Source organism: Perca flavescens, chromosome 5 (assembly GCF_004354835.1).
Source record: "Perca flavescens isolate YP-PL-M2 chromosome 5, PFLA_1.0, whole genome shotgun sequence".
Taxonomy (NCBI): Eukaryota; Metazoa; Chordata; class Actinopteri; order Perciformes; family Percidae; genus Perca; species Perca flavescens.
The window spans coordinates 20,399,144-20,418,217 of NC_041335.1; the positions used below are offsets into that span (position 1 = coordinate 20,399,144).

Below are 19,074 nucleotides of genomic sequence, written 5' to 3' on the forward strand. Positions count from 1 at the left end.
TATTCAGTGACTGTGGTGGCAACAACCATCCTCTATATGCAGTGGTCTGTTGGACCAGTGTCATCTTAGGTGCAAAAAGACCCTATCCTGGGATGTCTGCTGTACTCCATAGATGAAAATTTAACAGAAAATTATGAATTGTCATTACACATCCAACCCCCTGAAAGAAGTCCCCTATCCTGCAGGTCTTTTTTTAAATCTCTGCTTCAGTGAGGCACTGTTCTCAGTACGTTGTCCACAATACCCCAGAGTGTACTGTAGGTCAATCACTTCATAAGGGTTGATGTTGGGTATTTTGCTACTGTACCACATGCTTCCTATCGTCGTGACCATCATCATCAGTGCCTTGCACATAGATTTCATGCATGAAGATACAACCCGCCACAAACATCTCATAACAAAAAAAAAGGTAGCATAGAATACCCTATACCCTATCAGTTCTTACGAGCACAACATAAAAGAACATGGATAAGAATACATACATTAAAGAACACGGAGAACAGTAAAACATAAACATAAAAGAGCAGTAAAAAACTATTTCAAAAAAACATATATTAAAGAGAATATAAAACAGCTACAATAATAATGGTCCTTACATAAACTTGGGCACTACCAAGAAATTGTGTCATAACTGGAGGCTTTATCAAATGATGATGATTAGCCTAATCATCATCATTTGATAAAGCCTAAGCATATTAGGACTATAGTCACAGTCAGATTTTGTATGTGTGGATTTTTTTTTAATCTAGGCTATCAAACCTTTAAGTAAATTTACCGTATCGTATAAACTGCTTAACAAAACATAATGTTCAGATGTAGTATAATGTCTAACCACAAAGTGGCAGCCACGTTGGAGTGTATTGTAAAGGCAGCTACGCTTCTCTAGTATGTGTTGGTCTGGTGGTGGACGTGGCCATCCTCTTCTTTCTAGACCCATTAGAGAGAGAAGGGGGCGGGCTTTTACAGATGACAGCCAATCCTGTGTCACGTTTGTAAAACGCTATTTAGTTAGCATTAGTCGCATCCGGGTGAGCGCTTTAAGGTGAGTAAGCTAATGCTGAGACAAAATAACATGAATTAAGAAATGTTAATGTTTGAATTTACCTTAACTTCAATGACCACGAAATCGCCCATAATACACAATTACACTAGCCATAAGAAAATGTTACAAATCCATAGTAGCTTTCTGTCTCTAAAATATAAACGCCAACAAGCTAGCTAGTTACCGTTAGCTTTAAGCTAACAAATTGATATCAATGTCCGGGTTTGCTTTGTCATTTTTGTCTTCTTTCGTCCCTCGCTATTGATTTTAGTTTAAAGTCTGCTAATGTTTATTTCGGCAGGTCCGCTCAGGTTTTTACTTTGAAGCTTGGCTCTCGGACATCAGGATGTACGGATCCTTTCGGGTGCTGTTGCAGGTGCTGTCGGCCCAGCTGCTCTGTGTATGGGTGCTGGGCTCCGAGCTAACCTTTGAGCTGCCAGACAACGCCAAACAGTGTTTCTACGAGGACATCATCATCGGCACCAAGTGTACACTGGAGTTTCAGGTGGGTCTTCTTTCGGCCCAAAGTTCAGCCCTCTAGCCTTATTTATCGTCCTAATGAGGAAGTTCTCATTTTAAAAGTGTATATCAGAGTCCCGACTGTCATCTGGATGGCAGTATCAGGCTTCAAAGATCAGCAGCGTTATATCAACAGTTATCTCACTGATGAATACATGGTCAACTTTTTAAAATATAAGGACAAACCTATTTTTTTCCTTTTAAACACACAGGAGCTTTTGTCTGTCCCATTGTCTTTATTAATGTAGCAGGGATACTCCTTGCATAAAGTATTGTTTGCTCAAACAGGTAGATTTTGTCCGCATTAACAATTCCTATAACATACATCTGAATGTTGCACTAGTTAGCAGGTTTTTGTATATTTTATTTATAACATAAACCATATGATTTACATCATGTATTTCCATATACATCTGTGAGTGCCAGTTTTTGTTTTTTTGATAAGCAATAATTCATTATTAATTATTGTTTTAAAGTCTCTTCATCCCAGTCTGTCATGCTTAAATTTGAGATCTTAAATAATTGAGAACATGTATTTTTAGATAGTTATTGGATTGTGTTGTAGTCAAATACTGCATTTGATTTTGATGTGACAATCATGACATGAGTTTTGTCCACGTAGTCCAACCCTCTTCTTTGTCTCTTTACTACTTGACACAATGTGTGATGGCTTGAAAGGTGGTGACCGGTGGCCATTATGATGTGGACTGTCGTTTGGAGGACCCAGAAGGCACTACACTCTACAAGGAGATGAAGAAGCAATATGACAGCTTTACCTTCACAGCAGCCAAGAATGGCACCTACAAGTTCTGCTTCAGTAACGAGTTCTCCACCTTCACACACAAGACGGTTTACTTTGACTTCCAGGTTGGCGATGACCCTCCACTCTTCCCCAATGAGAACAGAGTCACTGCCCTCACTCAGGTAAACTGTGTGTGTGAGGATGCAAAAGCTTAATCATTATATAGTATATAGCATGCAAGTGTATACATGCTTTTTGTAACTCTGACATAAACCCGATTTGTTTTTAAAGACTTAAAAACTACAGGCTCGTTTTCCAGACAGCTTGTTGTACAACATGAGATTATACATTTTTCCACATCTCTCTTACTCTGCTGTTGGTTTCATAGCACCTGTTAGGGCTTAGGGTGGTACTACTAGGTTCTTATTAGTACATGGTGTCTTCTTCAAATTCCCAGCCATGCTCCACCTAATTTCTAACCTGAAAAGAGGTTTAACCTGCTGTAATGACAGAAACACCTGTTTGGCTGTGCTCGGCTCTAGTTAGTTTTAACCAGGACAAATATGTTTTTATTCAACACCCACAGTGAGTAATGTTTTAATATGCCTATTATGTTTTCCTGATGTTTGTTTTCTCCTGGCAGAATAACCGATGAAAAACAGAAAAGCACAGTGTGTGCTGCAAGGCTCGAGGGGCTGGTTACTGCTAGATGAACATGTAGTCAGAAAAAATAAATAAATCACAAGTGTGTGTGTGTGGTATGATCGAACCAAAATAAAGAATAAGACTGATAATATTATTGCGGGCTCAAAAAGTCTGATTAACATAAATGTATGACTCTTCATTTTACAAGTTGGTGGATGTTTTAACTTTTTGTTCTGTCTAGTTTGTGAAAGAAAGATAGAATTTTCTTCTTCTTAGTTGGTCAATCATTAATTTCCAGCAACAGTCTATATTATTATATATATATATATATATTTTTTTTTTATACCATTCTAGATGGAATCAGCTTGCGTATCCATCCACGAGGCCCTGAAGTCGGTCATCGACTACCAGACTCACTTCCGCCTCCGTGAGGCCCAGGGACGCAGTCGGGCGGAGGACCTCAACACCCGTGTTGCATTCTGGTCCATCGGAGAGGCCATTATTCTTCTGGTGGTCAGCATCAGCCAGGTGGTCCTGCTTAGAAGCTTCTTTTCTGACAGAAAGACCACTACAACACGCGTTGGATCGTAACGGTCTCTGAGCCCCGGAATCTAATTCATCCCTTTCTTTATCCGTACCTGGACTGGTGTGCATAGAGTGGGTTAGAATATCAGTGCTGATCTAAAATTGGATCATATCAAACTGCCAGGTTGTACAATCTGACATGTCGTCTTCATTCTGCACTGGTATTCTTACAAACATTATGCAAATGAGTCTTGAAGTCTAAAAGATTAAATACGTTTAAAATGGTTGTGAGGGGTAAAATGGAAAACCTGAAGGAAGGTTTTCTTGTTTGTGTTGCTTGTACCATCTGTATTGGAGGCAGTTCAAGGTTTTATAGTTGAAGCAAACCCTAAATAATTTGAAGTAGAGCTCGGCAATGTGGAGAATATCAAATATCACAATATTTTGGACCAAATAGCTTGATATCGATATAACAACGATATTGTAGGGTTGCCTATTGGTGCTTTTGCAAAGTATTTACAGAATGAGATTTTTTTGACAAATAATCAGACGTACCAGAGATATAATGACTAAGTGGTTAAAGGCAAATAATAGAATAGCTAGAAGTAAGGTAAGTTCAGAAAATGTAGAACCAGGAAAAGACGACACTTAGTATATTACGATATCCAAAATTTAAGAAGATATCTTTTATCACAATATTGATAAATTGCCCAGCCCTACTTTAAATATTTGAAATAATTTCTAAATGTGTTCTGATTTTATTTGTGTTCTTTTTTCCCCCCGTCATCTCAAACCCTCTCTTCTTGATCCGTTTCATTTTTCAGCCCAAAATGTGCACTGAAATAACAGAGTGGAATTTGTGACTAAATGTATATAATGTAAGGTTTATGGTTTTGTTTATTTCCTTGCATGCAAAGCATTGGGTCTCCAAAACCACACTGGCAAGGCAAAGAGTGGTTCCCCCACAAACGTTGCATTTGGTCATGAAAAATGTTGCTTTTTTTTCATTTTCTTTATTAAATCTCGCTGTATTAAGTGAGAGTAGATTTTGTGTTGTGGGTTTTTTTTTTTTAAAGATTATTTTGTGGGCATTTTCAGCCTTTATTTTAACATGACAGCTGAAGACATGAAAGGGGAGAGAGAGGGGGCGGGGGGAATGACATGCAGCAAAGGGTCGGAGTCAAACCGTGGCCCTCTGCGCCAAGGAGTAAACCTCTATGTATGGGTGCCGGCTCTACCAACTGAGTTATCTGTGCACCCGTTGTGTTGTGCTTTTATCAGCTTTGTCATTTTAGATGAGTTATAAGAATATGCTGTATTCAGAGTAAGCCATCCTTTAATATTAGCTTGAAACCGTTTTTATTTGGGTTGAAGGATTGAGTTTAGAGATACAGATGGTCTCCCTTAAGTGACTGCAGAATCAATTCCTTACAAAAAAATAGTTTTTGCTATTTGTATTCCATTTGTACATCGGGGTAAAGTCATGCTTCAGTTTGAACACGCCTAGGTGAATTATTTCCTAAACATGTTATAATTATCTATGTGACTTAATGTCGAAGGCAAAAAAAATTTATTCTTTTGAAAATGACACATTTGAGTGTTAAGTGGCAATGCCAGCAGTTTTTAGTGCACCAATTTAAAAAAACAAAAACAAACTTTGTCTTTCACTTGTTCCTTACAATGTTACATCTAGTTCTTGCTGTTTAAAGTGTAAACACTTATTTATCTTGTAGGCTGATATTGCTCTTGGTTTTCTACAGCACTGTTGTAAAAATGAATGTTTTGCAAAATATTGCTGGAATATAAGGTAATTCCAGTAACTTTGAGTTGTAGTTGTAATTTGAAATTGTGCTCCCTGACTGCCTACTCAATTAATTTTCTAAAGGAACAGGGAGGAAGATTTAGACAGCTTAAATCTAATATGTCTATATATAATATGACTGGTTCCTAACATATGAGGCTGCTTAGTTCAACCTGGTAGTGTCGCTTCAGCCAGGAGTCAGTCATTGGGTCATTCTTTCTCTCACTATTCACTGATTTGCAAATTCAGCTCTTAGACACAGGAATGAATGCTGAAACATGGAATATCTGAGTATACTGTGGTCATTTTGAAGTTCACCTGTAGAATTGAATGTGACTCTGAACAGAACACCTCTGGCAAAGCTAGAAGACATCACTGTTGTAATGTGAGATAAATATAACTTTTATATTCATAAGACAGACTTTTACACCTTACCCACTGAAAGAAACCAAAAATTATTTATTGTTTGGTCTTGTTTAACCGTCAGAACTGATTCTAGAGACTTGAAGTTATTTTATTCATGTTTTAGTTCTGGGTATGCTTTTCCCCTCTCACCATATGTTCATTGTTAGTTTTGGTAGGTGGTGCAAAGTTGCCATTTAAGTTTTAGGTTTATGTTCTGCCGGGTCATTTTTGGACACAAATTTATCTCTGATGCATTCTGGGAACTTTTTAAGTTATTGGGATGACTGAATAAACTTTCTGTTAAAATGCCAGGGTATGCTTTTATTTATTTATTCATTATTGACAAAACACTTGCCGTTCAGCGAGGGGTAAAGTTTTTGGATACATTCTCAGGTAATGCTTATTTTATCCTGTAGGGAGAGATATAATCAAGGCCATCACAGATTTGCACCCATACAATATTTAAAAATATTTCTTAATCCGGTAGCTAGGAGGCACTTTAAGTTTTCTTTTGAAGTTGTTTGCTCTTTACAGGAAACTCGTTTCTCAGGTTCCTGTAGAGCAGCATTGTCTTTTTATTTTTAATTTTTTTGACCACGACACAGTCTACCAGCTCTGTGATTGGTCGTTCACACGTCAATCACTTGCGCTAGTCGAGAAAAAAAAGACTGCGTTGGGTTTGCGATTTGACATAAACTGAGTCGTGATCATCCGGTCGAGCCGTGGGTGGATAGCCGTCCATATTTACCTTCGCTGAGATTATTGTCGTGCCAGCTTGCTGAGGGGCTACGTGGACGAGTGCTGTTCGCCGCTTTGGGGGTAACGTCTGTCGCTTGTTTTTCGACGTGTGTGTGTGTGTTACCCAGAAGCGACCCGGACAGTGGGGATATCCCCTGATTGTTTGGCCGAACAAGAGACCGAACGTCGTTTTCCATGGCTAACAAGCGAATAAGCTAGCTAACCGCAGCACGGCGTAACGGGTGGGGGTGGATGTCTATAGGTCGGCCCTTAGGAAGCGAATATAAATAACGTCTCTGCAGTGTGTTGTGGAACAATGACCGACACAGGATGCAGATCTAATGGAGACGAGCTTCTCGGAGGGGAAGACATGTCAGTGGGTGGGTATCGGCTGAACGATCAATAAAGAGGTGTAAAGTAACGTTAGTTAGCTAGCTAGTTGGTTAGCTGAATTAATCAAGGAAGTTGACTAGCCTTGCTATCTGCTATCTATCGACAAATGCACTACTGTACCAAGGGTCGTCTCAGACGTTTGAGTTATTAATATATTTAGAGTTTCACACAACAGGCTGGTGATGCCAATTTTTAAAGCCGTAGATTAGAAAGACAATTTGCCGTGGGCTTTTAACCAAAAAGGTAGCTAACGTTAGTGAGTTGGCGCTTGTAAACAAAGAGTCCCGAGATCCACCTGGCCACAGCAACGTTACACCTCGAGTAATCGTTGACCGATTGTTTCACGGACATAGTTGACTTTTTATTTAACAGTGAAACTAACGCTCAGAGATGGATTTAAAGACAGCAGTATTTAACGCAGCCAGGGACGGTAAGCTCCGGCTGCTACAGAAACTGTTGGAGAACAAAGATGGACACGAGGTGACCAAGTTGATGGGCGAGAAGACAAACGGGGCCACCCCGCTCCTGATGGCCTCCCGGTACGGCCACCTGGACCTAGTGGAGTATCTGCTGGAGTGCTGCAGCGCGCCTGTCGAGGCCGGGGGCTCGGTGAACTTTGACGGGGAGACCATCGAGGGAGCGCCCCCTCTCTGGGCAGCCTCGGCGGCGGGTCACCTGAAGGTGGTGCAGTCCCTGCTGGGTCACGGAGCTTCTGTCAACAGCACGACCCTGACCAACTCGACACCCCTAAGGGCAGCCTGCTTTGACGGCCACCTGGACATTGTGAAATACCTGGTGGAGCACAAAGCTGACCTGGAGGTGGCCAACAGACACGGCCACACGTGTCTCATGATTTCCTGCTACAAAGGACACAAGGAGATTGCACAGTACCTGCTGGAGAGAGGGGCAGATGTCAACAGGAAAAGTGTAAAAGGTGAGTGGATGGCACACTCACAGCTATAAGCAACAGATAATACTAGTGGCCTTCTTTTATTGACCTGTCAATCTCTGACCATGAGAAAAGATGTGTACATTTCAACGTTCAATATGGTTTGAATTCCCTATTCCACAGTAGTGTTGCCAGACAAACGATACATCAAGGTGTTTCATGATGTCATAGCAACAATTTTGAGAAAATCCAAGAAAAAATGTTGATTTATATTGTGAACCGTTTAGTATCACTTAGCCAGATCCTCCTCCAAAGCGTGCTGAAGGAGGATCTGGCTACTCCACATAGCATTCGGGGATGGGAGGAAAACGTGCTCTGGTTTATTGGCATTTCTTTAAACCAATCAGAATCGTCATGGGTGGTGCTAAACTCCGCACAGAGCCGCAGCCAGATAGTCGAGCGAAAACTCCGATTGGACAGATAGTCTAGCTAGCTGTCTTAATTTACTATGCAGAGATCTGAGGACCAGTCAACAATAGTCCTCATAAATCCACCGAATTTATAATTCCAGCACAAAGAAAGTGGAAGGAAATGGACAATACATGCATCCGGCGGAATTTCCTGCAGCACCGGAGCAATCCCGGAAGTGGAACGTGAAGGCTATAGACTATAAATGGGTAAAATACCCTCACCGGTGATTACACCCAGATATCTAAATAAGCATTTTGCAATAAGAAGTAAGGGTCAACAATATGAGATAATAGTCCAAGCATTTCCATGTTTTCATGTGATAAGACTAAACAGAATAACATGAACTTCTGGTTTCACAATGGAATGCTGAAGTAATGTATCATCTTGGACCAATTATGTGGGTGTGTCATAAGCTCTCCTTGGATGCTATTTATTTTTTTAATACCTGAAATCCAGTGTAGATCAGTTTTTTCTAGGGTATTTTATGAGATGATGGACCAAGCAGTTGGTTTGAATTCATGTTTGTTACAGTTTTCATGGTTATGAAAAAAAATATCAATTTGTCCTTAGAAGCATCTCAAACCGTAGTCCACTTTTAACAATCTGTATGATTTGGTGTGTTTCAAATTATTACACTCTCAAAATGTGTGTATATACTACATATGTGGTGTTTTGTGTTAATCGTCATGCAGGACTCTCAAACTTGGAAACCGTATTGGTTTGTGCACATTTGACCCTTCAACTCCTACACTTCTATTGGTCAGAACTAGGGCTGGGCGAAATAGAGAAAATCAGATATCACCATATTCTTCACCAAATACCTCAATGTCGATATTGGGACGATATGGTAGGTTTGACAATTGGTGCTTTAACAAAATAGCTAAAAAATTAGATTTAAGATTATAATAATCAATGTGAATATACTGACTAAGTGGTTAAAGGCAAAACATAGAACAGCTTTTCAGTCTTAAGTTCAGAAAATCACTTTACTGTAATGCAGCCTTTAAAACCAGAACAGAACAAACTTAAGCCATATTACGATGTTGAAACTTAAGACTATATCTAGTCTCCTATCACAATATCGATATTGCCCAGCCCTAGTCAGTCAGCTGTTTTAGCTTATCATTGCCTTGCTGATTAACCCACATTCGGCGCATTCAGGGTTAACGCTGTTCATTCAGTTCAGCCGGAACACCTAAATCGAGACACTTAGTTCCTGAACAGTAGAAGAGCAGGAGGCAGGTGCTCTAATCTGTACAAACCAATGTATGTGCTTAATAAGTGAAGTCAATATAATGTGTGGTGATTGTGGTTGAAAGTACTCTTACTAGCCCAGGCCCTTTCCCATAACAGCTGAACCAACAGGAAGGGGTAGATGTGTAAAAATATTAGAATTAAAGTGGCAAATTTCCAAAAACAATAGATCTTGTGTTGATGGAGGAAGGCAAGCAAGTTAGGAAGAAAATGTTCCGGAGTCGGGACACTGCAAACACAGCTGATTTGAACTGCTTAAAATACAGTGGTCGGCTCTCTTTCTCCCCCAGACAAACCAACACTTAGTTTATTAAATTCCTTCAGTAAAAGACCTGAGGTGCCCTCCTCACTTCGGCTTAAGGTAGCCTCAATTCTGTTTGGAAGCGCATAATGAGTATTCAGACTAATCCCTGGCTTTGGAAAGGATTTCCAAAGTTTCTGGATGAACTTGTTTTGTTAGTGGAAGTGAATTCACCATCCAGACAAGCGAAGGTCAACATATTTCCTTCACTATGTTAAACTATTGAAGTTGTTGGAACATATTCCCGCACAAAAACTGTCACTGTCAACTCTAGTGGCAGCTGGTTTTGAGGGAGGTCCAAAAGAGCCATAGTGGCAAGTCTGACATGATGATGGAATAATATTCCTTTTGTCGCAAATGGTATACAATTTTTAATTGACTATATAATCACTAACAAATGTTATGCAATGTTAACCCGTCTCTAATAAACATGAGGAAAACCTGCCACCCTGCTGCCCCCAAGTTTTGTCAAGATTAAGAGTAAAAAAAACAATCTGATCAGTGTAGTTTTGGCAGACACTGCAGAGAATATAAATAATGGTTAATCCCTGACTAGGTTGGGTCTGCTTGAGTTGAGTTTCGGGCTTAACTTGAAGAAATGCAGTGATCGTGAACTTGGTCCTGGTTGGCCTCCCTGAAATAATATATTTATCCTAATAATAAATATACCTTCAGTCTTTCCCTCAAAGCTTGCATTCAGCATCAGCACTAATCACAAGTATACTGTAGAAGCTGACATTTTCATTTTGCCTGTTCTCGGTGAGGAATTATCAAAACCTGAACACATGTTCTAGTAAAATGTGGTCCATTATGCGTTGATGGGTAATCCTTGGCAAGTGAGCGTATAACTAACAAATTACTTTGTGGCAGATCGGTCTGATCTGTAGCCATTTTCAATATATGTTCCAAAAGAAATTATAGTGCGCAGAGTAAACGGCTGCACTTCTAGCTTTGATGTAACTCTCTAGGTATCTATGTAGAAACAATAAGAACATTCGCTAACGTATTTATGATACTACATGTAATAGTATTTTAGTTAATAATGGCCAATTTTAAAACCAACCAGTAGCACAAAAACCATTTCTGTTTTATCAAAAATTCTGTGACTCAGCTGGTGTTTCTCAATGGTCGTACAGAATCAGTACAGGCCACAGTTGCCACCCCTCATCTGGCAGCGTGGATATACGATCTCCAATAAATGTATCTGCACATCATCTAGCATTACTTGTTTATGGTAACTACTTCTGTAGCAGAAAGTCACCATAAATTGCCAATTGTTCACAGGCAACACGGCACTTCATGACTGTGCAGAGTCGGGCAGTCTGGAGATCATGCGAATGTTACTGCAGTTTGGAGCATCCATGGAGCAAGACGGCTACGGCATGACCCCCCTGCTCTCTGCCAGCGTCACAGGCCACACTAACATCGTAGACGACCTGACGATGCACCAGCAGGTCAGAGTTTCTCTAGAGTCTGCATATGTGTGTGAGGCTATGGTGTTTTCAATCTATTGAATATTTCTCTTGGAGCAATTTATGAAAAAATGATATTCTTTCTCCTACAGACAAGCCACACAGAGCGCATTGATGCCCTGGAGCTTCTGGGTGCCACATTTGTTGACAAGAAGAGAGATCTGCTCGGAGCTTTAAAATACTGGAAGAGAGCCATGGACCTCAGGTACATGGACGGTAACAACATCGTCCATAAACCAGAATCCAAGCAGCTGATCATGGCATATGACTACGCCAGGGAAGTGAGTATTAGTTTGAGTCTGTCTTTCCACCAGGCTCCACCCCAAAATAATTGCACATTGCATGCTCTTGAAATAGGTTTTATGACATGGACAAAATTTGTTAAAGGTAGCACAGAGTTTAGCAGCTTTTAAATAGAGTTGCGTCCCGAGACCCGGTGCCAATACTAGACCGGTTCCTAAACCGCTATCTACCAGACTGAATAGCAATGCAGATTTCAGTGCCACTTAAATGCCTGCACTATTCTCTGGTACTCCGAAACAGGCGTTTTAGGCAACCGAAGCATCGCTGCACGTGACGCTAGTTAAAACTAACATTGCAATTTAGTAGCAGGTAACCTTAGCCTACCATTAGTCTATATCAACAACGTTCCACCTCTGGGATTGTTCAGGTGCTGCCGGATATTCTGCCAGATGTCCTTTTTAGGCCGGATGTCCCACATTCCGCTTTCTTTTTGTTGGCATTCTAAGCTCCGGTAGATTTGAGGACTGTGGTTCACTGAGGTCTATACAGGGTTGATCGAGACAGCTAGCTAGACTATCGTCGAATCTGTTGTTTTTTTGTTGTATGACTAATACAACTTTTGAACGTACACGTTGCACCAAAACAAGTTCCTTCTCAAGGTTATTTTGCAGAGGCACCGTCATTGTGTCCGGTGCTTAGCGCCTCCCAAGAAGATTGTGATTTATTTAAAGAAATGCCAATAAACCATCATGGAATGCTTTGTGGACTAGCCAGACCCTCCTCCACAGCGCTATGGAGGAAGGTCTGGGGGAATGCGAGACTAGCCTACCATTAGCTAGTAGCTGGATAAAATACAGTTAAAATGCTGACTGCTAAATAGTCTTAACAGATGGTCCTATTTCACTGGAAAGGATTCAAACACCAGGACCTACAACAGTCTGCAGCCTAGTTGCACTTTGAGACAACGTGACCACAGCTGTTGTTGGAGAAAAATCCCATCTGGGTCTTAATGTTGCATTCACTGGCAACTCGTAAGCTTATGGTGTATTTAAAGTTATTGTTAAATATCCTGCCATCTAGTGGTTCTTCTTTTTGTCGTTAACAGCAATTGACTGGTGAAATAAGTTATTATTACATTTTTAAATAAATCATTTAAATTTGACCATATGGCCTTAGCAATAACCAAGCCTTAATCGGTTCAGGCACCAGTATCGGGGGACAAAAGATATCCAACCCTACTTTTAAATTCCCTGTGCACGAAAATCCCTTAAAGTCCCACTCTAGTCTTTTTTATCAAAGGCACAGGCTGCACATTTTTGCTTTTTGCTGTGAAGAAATGGAACAAAGAGAACCGGCTATTTAGGGCCATGCTTGAGCCAACACAAAAAAGGGTTTCAGGCACAAAGGAAACAGGAAAAAAATGCTAAATACAAATGTAGTATTATACAAACACACACACACACATAACTTACTACAGCAGTCCAGTGTCAGGTCTTAAAACCATTATTTTTTGAAAAGCATGATTTCATCATACATGGAAACCGTGAATGGCTGCAACCTGCCATTGTCTTGACCTTTTCTAATCCTCTTTCTAGGTAACAAACGGAGAAGAGCTGGATGGGCTGATATCTGACCCGGACGAAATGCGCATGCAGGCACTGCTCATCCGTGAAAGAATCCTCGGCCCACAACATCCAGACACGTCTTATTACATCCGTTACAGAGGTGCTGTCTACGCTGACTCTGGGAACTTTGAGCGCTGTATCAATCTGTGGAAGTATGCATTGGACATGCAACAGAGCAACCTGGACCCCCTCAGCCCTATGACGGCCTCCAGCCTGCTGTCGTTCGCTGAGCTCTTCTCTTTCATGCTGCAGGACCGAGCCAAAGGGCTCCTGGGAACATCGGTGTCATTTGAGGACTTGATGGGGATCCTTTCCAAGAGTGTGTTGGAGATAGAGCGGGCAGTTAAACAAAATGGACCGATGCCTCCTGACCCTGCCCAGCTCAGCAAGGCCCTGTCAATCATCCTGCACCTCATTTGTCTTTTAGAGAAGGTGCCCTGTACTGCAGAGCAGGACCACTTCAAGAAGGAAACCATCTATAAGTGAGTTTCTCTGTAAATTATTTGTATTTGCAACAATTTGTCTTCAGTGAGGAAAATTGCCTCTGTGATCTTGTAGAGTGTGTCCATGCAATACAAAAATATACAGTAGTTTGAGGGAAATGCTTTTTTTATTTTTTGTGGCAGTGATTGTCATTTGTCATGCCCTGCCTTGTATTTGCTTTGGTAGTCTCAACTCGCATTTTCATATCTCTCCTTTTTTCAGCAAATAAAGTGTCAGTAAAAACTAAACAATGCCTTCCACCTCTGCCACACAGGCCTTTGGTAAAGTTGTCAATTAATCACGTACCTTAATATGACCCTCTCATAACCTGTGCCAATAGTTCAAGCGAACCCACAGTCCTCATTGTCAGTTGGGACATTGTCCCTAACTTGCTTAGTGCTGTTACCATGACGGTTAAATTCATTCTCACCTTGTTGCTATTCCTTGACCGAAAAGTTTCCACATCTTCACAGGTTCCTGAAGCTCCAGCCGTGTGGTAAGAACGGCTACAGTCCACTACACCTGGCAGTCGACCGCAACACCACCTGTGTGGGCCGCTATCCCGTGTGCAAGTTCCCCTCCCTCACAGTCGCCTCCATCCTTCTTGAGTGTGGGGCAGATGTGAACAGCCGCGATGAAGATGACAACAGGTTTGTTTAGGTTTTTATTTTTCTTCTCTTCTAGTTTCAACTATCATATTTTTTTTTCTCCAATATTTCTAGTTATAAGAAACGCCATAGTTGAAGGCATTAGAACAATCATTTTATTTCTTTTGTCTATAAACTGGAAAGGTTGATGAAACTACCTCAATTGTGCCATTATGACAGCCTCCAGTTAAGCAAATGGCAAAGAAATTGTTTAAATGGTTAAAAACATGTCAGACCCCACCAATGATAACATGTCTTGTCGTATAATCATGAAGCAAATCTATTATCTTTTCCAACCCGCCAGCCCCCTTCACATAGCTGCATCCAATGGTCACCCTGACATCATGAACCTCTTGATATCATGCGGGACTCACTTTGACAGCACCAATGCCTTCAAACAAACAGCCTGTGACCTCCTGGATGAGAAGGAGCTTCCCAGGAATATAATCCAGCCCATAAACCACACCACGCTGCAGTGCCTGGCCGCCAGGGCCATTGTCAAGCACAGCCTCGTTTACCGGGGAAACATCCCTGAGAAACTAGAGGCCTTCGTCTTGCTCCACAGATAATGATCGTGAGTAGGGGGGGGGAATGGATGGATGGATGGATGGAAAGAGGAGGGGGTTTGATCACACCAAGTGGACTGGACAGACTGAGGACCATTATAGTTCAGGGCCTGACCCACAAGGTGTTTGAGGAGCTTAAAGACACTATTTTGTGGGTTAGGTTTGCAAATTCAAACTATTTTTGGAGAGTATAAACTTGAAGATTTGTGTGAACAAAAATGTCCTCATTCAACCAGGATAAACTGAAAAATGATCGGGGTAAATTGGAGGAATGAGTTACCATTTTATTCTTCGGTTTGCTGTTTCATGAAGCCACAGCACTGACTGGTCGCAGCTTGATCTGTGGGGATGAATTACGAGTGGATTGCAACATCAACAAACCCATCTCTGGATGAACTCAACAAGAGGTTTACGTATTTTTTCTTTTTTTGTGCTTTTTTTTTTTTTTTTTTTTTGCATATTTCACTATGCTATTTATTGAAAGAAACTTGAGAGATTTTTCTCCATGCTGGCTCCAACCTAGCCTCAACTTTGCCTACTTCTCTCTTCTCAAAGCAAGGATTGAGGCATTTCTACATATGCTGGGACTTCAGATTATATTTTGTTAGTCCCATCACTGTTGCCAACAGTCATGGACCCTTCCTCAGTCATCATTAGGTTACTCTTGTTTTGTACTTCTACAAAACATGGAGTTATTGTCATGCAACTCTGGATATCTGCCAAGTGGTGTGGATTCTAGACTCATCCGTCGTTCCCACTTTAGTGTATAACAAAGCTTTACAAGAAGGGTTTAATGTCTGCAAACACCATAAGTGCTTTATTCTTCCTATGCACAGGCTAGGCTGTTGGAAAGAGAGACTGTTGTATTCTGTGCCGGCACTTGTCTGTGCAATATCTCATGAGTTTTTGTGTTTACCTCATTGCTGCAGTTTCCTTCAGTATCCCCTTACTTCATGCATAGAAAGGGGGGATGGGGGCAAAACCATTGTACTGATTGTTGTAAGAAGTGTGAATGAATTTGAGTGATTGTGTATGTACGTGTGTGAGTGCCACCCAGTGTGTTTCTTGTAGGCAGTGTTTTTGAGCTTACACAAATGATTTTAGGTTTCACAGTTTTGGTGAAGTGGCTCTCGTGGAGATTCCGTAATGCACATGACTGCCACTACAAACTACAGCGGCCAAACTCTGTCTACAACCGCTGGAGTGTGCAGGCTTGTACACAGAAGTGACCTCTTAACGTTCATACATGGCCGACCTTTCAAATGCCATTGTTCTTTTAATAATCGTGATCAAAAAGGAAAAAGAAACATCTAGGTAGGGTACCAACATTGGCCCACTGTACATGTGCTGCAGCAGCATATCAACCAACCAATCACTGCAGAATCTTTCATTAGAACTCCTGAGACTTCAAACTAGACTACAGCTAGGACAGTTGTGCTCATTTTGTACAACTATCGTCCAGCTGTATGAGAACTGAAGATACAAATGCGTGGGAGAACGCCTCGACGTACAGAGTAGTAAAGCTTTGTCAATTATCTTGTTTGCACATTAGCTTTAGATGTGTGGGTTGAAAAAAGGGCTTTTCATAATTCATAGGATTTCATATTGCAGTCTATTTCACCTGACAGTTCAAAACCAGACATAGAAAATGTACGACGACTCCCAGGGCAACTTGATTTGAATCTGCACTTTACTACAGCGGAGTTTAAGATTTGATATGGCATTAATCAAGTTCATGTCTTAACCATTTTGACAATAAACCCATGTTGCACTTGTCTCCTTGTCCAAGTGTCTTTTTCCTTTCATTACCTGTGTAATTCTATGCAAATGTTAAGGTTTCTAAGTAATGATGGGATGGTGTCTTTTAGCCTTTTTAGATGCCAATTTCTCATGGCCCAATTGGGAGGAAAGGCAGTCAAACTACTACTGTATCCTGCCCATCAGGAAAATAACATTTCATAAAGTAACGGCTGCTTTCCTTCCTGACTGAAATTGATATAAACGTACTGAATAATTTTCCCAAGAGATTTTTTTTATGAGTTACAAACTCATGCCACAGCTATTGGCAAAAAAATGCAATTATTACCACAAGTTACCTTCAACTAGTTGGCTTTGGGGCTTCTGTATCGTTTGACAAATTTTCCGATGGATTTCCTGATTGATTGAGGGCTTTCTCCTGTGACTTTTACTGCAGAGTCACTGAGCGGTAGACTCTTTCCAGATACTTGAGCTGGGGCTGCGTATGCAGAGGACCCCTCTGGACTTGAATGTGTCCAGAGCAACCTTTGACATTACTGAAGGGGTTGCTCACGTTGTTCATTAATTGGCTTCCAAGAACTGTCCCAAATAAAAACCTGCTGATTTATAGCTTGTTGGTTCAGTACTTGTTGCTTAAAGCAGAAGAAGAGCAACTGTGGCTGACTGGGTGCTCTGCAGAGGACATGGACTGTGTATTACTTGTTGAGAGTGATTGACATAATTTACCCAGCCATAGGAGCAATGCAAATGTGTTTGCTTCTGGCAAAATGTGATGTGTCCAATACTTTTATGATTGTTGTATGGTTTATGACCAAACCTCTTACTTACACAGCCATGAGCATGGCTGTACACTTTTAGTCTTGGTTTTTTCATTGGATTTGTTCAAATAAAGAAACTAGATTATCCTTAAGGCTGGAAACTGGGGGTCCCCGGACACCACTTTGGGAACCACCGCTTTACCTGTTAGAAACATTTGTTGCAGTTTATTCTCCAGGTTTTAAGGTGATCTAAGTTGGTATTTCAGTTTGAAATTGTGAAAGGACCATAAGAGAAATGTTTAATAACTTGATGAAAAAGATCATACATCATATCAAATTCACAATGGAAATATGTCTTGATCAACAAATTCCAATGCAAAGCTGAATAAAGTTTTATTTTTTTTTATTTATTTTTTTCCCTCACAGTGAGGATCTCACCACTTGTTTCCTCCACATGTAAAGCAGCAGTCAGTCCCAGATCGTCACACCTGATGAGTCACTGCCAGGATCTCTGGCAAAGTGCAGTGAGAATTTCTTAATGAGTCACGATCACTGTAGGTACGGTATGTGTGTGTACTGGGCAGCTGAGGTAGAACAGAGCAGGTTTCGGTAGATATTTTTTACCATTAATGTGGGTAAGCATAACGAGTCCATTTTGTGATCTGTAAACAAGGATTTGGCAAACTGGGGACTTTTTTTTTTTCTTTTTTAACCAGCACTCTAACAAATGTCTACAACAAGCAGCTGCTTGAAACCATACTGTATACTGTTACTCTTACATATCAGAAACAGGACTATAACTACAGAGAGCTTGGCTAACCTGGAAAAAGAAAGAGACAAACGACAACAGGATACTTTTTGTTTATCTGTGTTTCTCCTTCCAGGTGGTTTACTGGCAGGGCCACTCTGGGGAGTGTGCTGTTTTGAACTATCATAACCACACCCAGGATTGCCTGCTAAAAATAGCACAGATACTACGAGGTGAAAGAGGACATAGTTATTTAATTTTGACGTATTGTGAGGAGTAACTTATAACTGTGAACCATATCAGTTGGAAAATGAATCAGACACATCTCTAACTCTTCTTCCTTTCCAACTTGTCATTCCAGTTAACATATTTCCTCCAGCAGGAATGTTAACGTCTCTTATTGTTGGTAATTGTGAAGTATATGGTGTGGGTGTTTCTGGGCTTTGGTACCTGGAACAAGTCAAGGCTTGTCACAGCACAGAGTAAGACATGCAGGTGTTCATGTGGCGCAGCCCCACTTATACTGACACTGGAGGTTAGCTGTGCAGTCAGCTCTGTGTCGATCTAGATGTTGACATAAATGATAGAGAAAGGAGTAGAACTGAAATAACGGAGGTGTGTTAAAAGCCAGATCTTCTTGAAAAATCACTCAGCTCTGCATGGAGGGGGTGTAGTGAGTCAGAGGGTTGCCCATGAAGTCCCAGTCATGAAGTTGGTGAGAATCTACCTTGCTGCACTGTCTTTATGAAAGATACAGACTCCTAACCAGCTCCAAAAAGAGAGTAATTATTTGTTATTGTGTGGTAGGATGGACAGGATACAGTGGGTATTATACAGAGTCAGGATTGGTTTTATGAGTACTTTAAATGCAGCACTTCACCTCCTAAATCCCCAAATAAGTGTGTTTGGTTTAATGTTAGTAGAGCATTATAACAGTTTACAGTATTCATAAGATGTCTCTGTATAAGAAAAGTCACTGTGTAGGATAACATACAGTACATACCTTTTATATGTGAATGATGTTTTGGCAAACAAAAGGAATATGTATT

General features: G+C 40.8%; 2 protein-coding genes across 2 annotated transcripts; both read left to right on the forward strand.

The window, feature by feature from the left end:
• Positions 1–932: 932 nt before the first annotated feature.
• tmed7 (transmembrane p24 trafficking protein 7) lies at positions 933–5,990 on the forward strand. The gene is made up of 4 exons (XM_028577279.1): positions 933–1,042; positions 1,344–1,547; positions 2,240–2,485; positions 3,303–5,990. Exons 2-4 carry the CDS (start codon positions 1,389–1,391, stop codon positions 3,537–3,539), a joined length of 642 nt encoding a protein of 213 aa, XP_028433080.1. The 5' UTR covers positions 933–1,042; positions 1,344–1,388; the 3' UTR covers positions 3,540–5,990.
• Positions 5,991–6,258: 268 nt separating this feature from the next.
• fem1c (fem-1 homolog c) lies at positions 6,259–16,537 on the forward strand. The gene is made up of 6 exons (XM_028578493.1): positions 6,259–7,744; positions 11,010–11,179; positions 11,290–11,478; positions 13,036–13,547; positions 14,022–14,198; positions 14,500–16,537. The coding sequence occupies exons 1-6, from the start codon at positions 7,201–7,203 to the stop codon at positions 14,762–14,764; spliced, it is 1,857 nt and encodes a 618-aa protein (XP_028434294.1). The 5' UTR covers positions 6,259–7,200; the 3' UTR covers positions 14,765–16,537.
• The last annotated feature ends 2,537 nt before the right edge of the window (positions 16,538–19,074 follow it).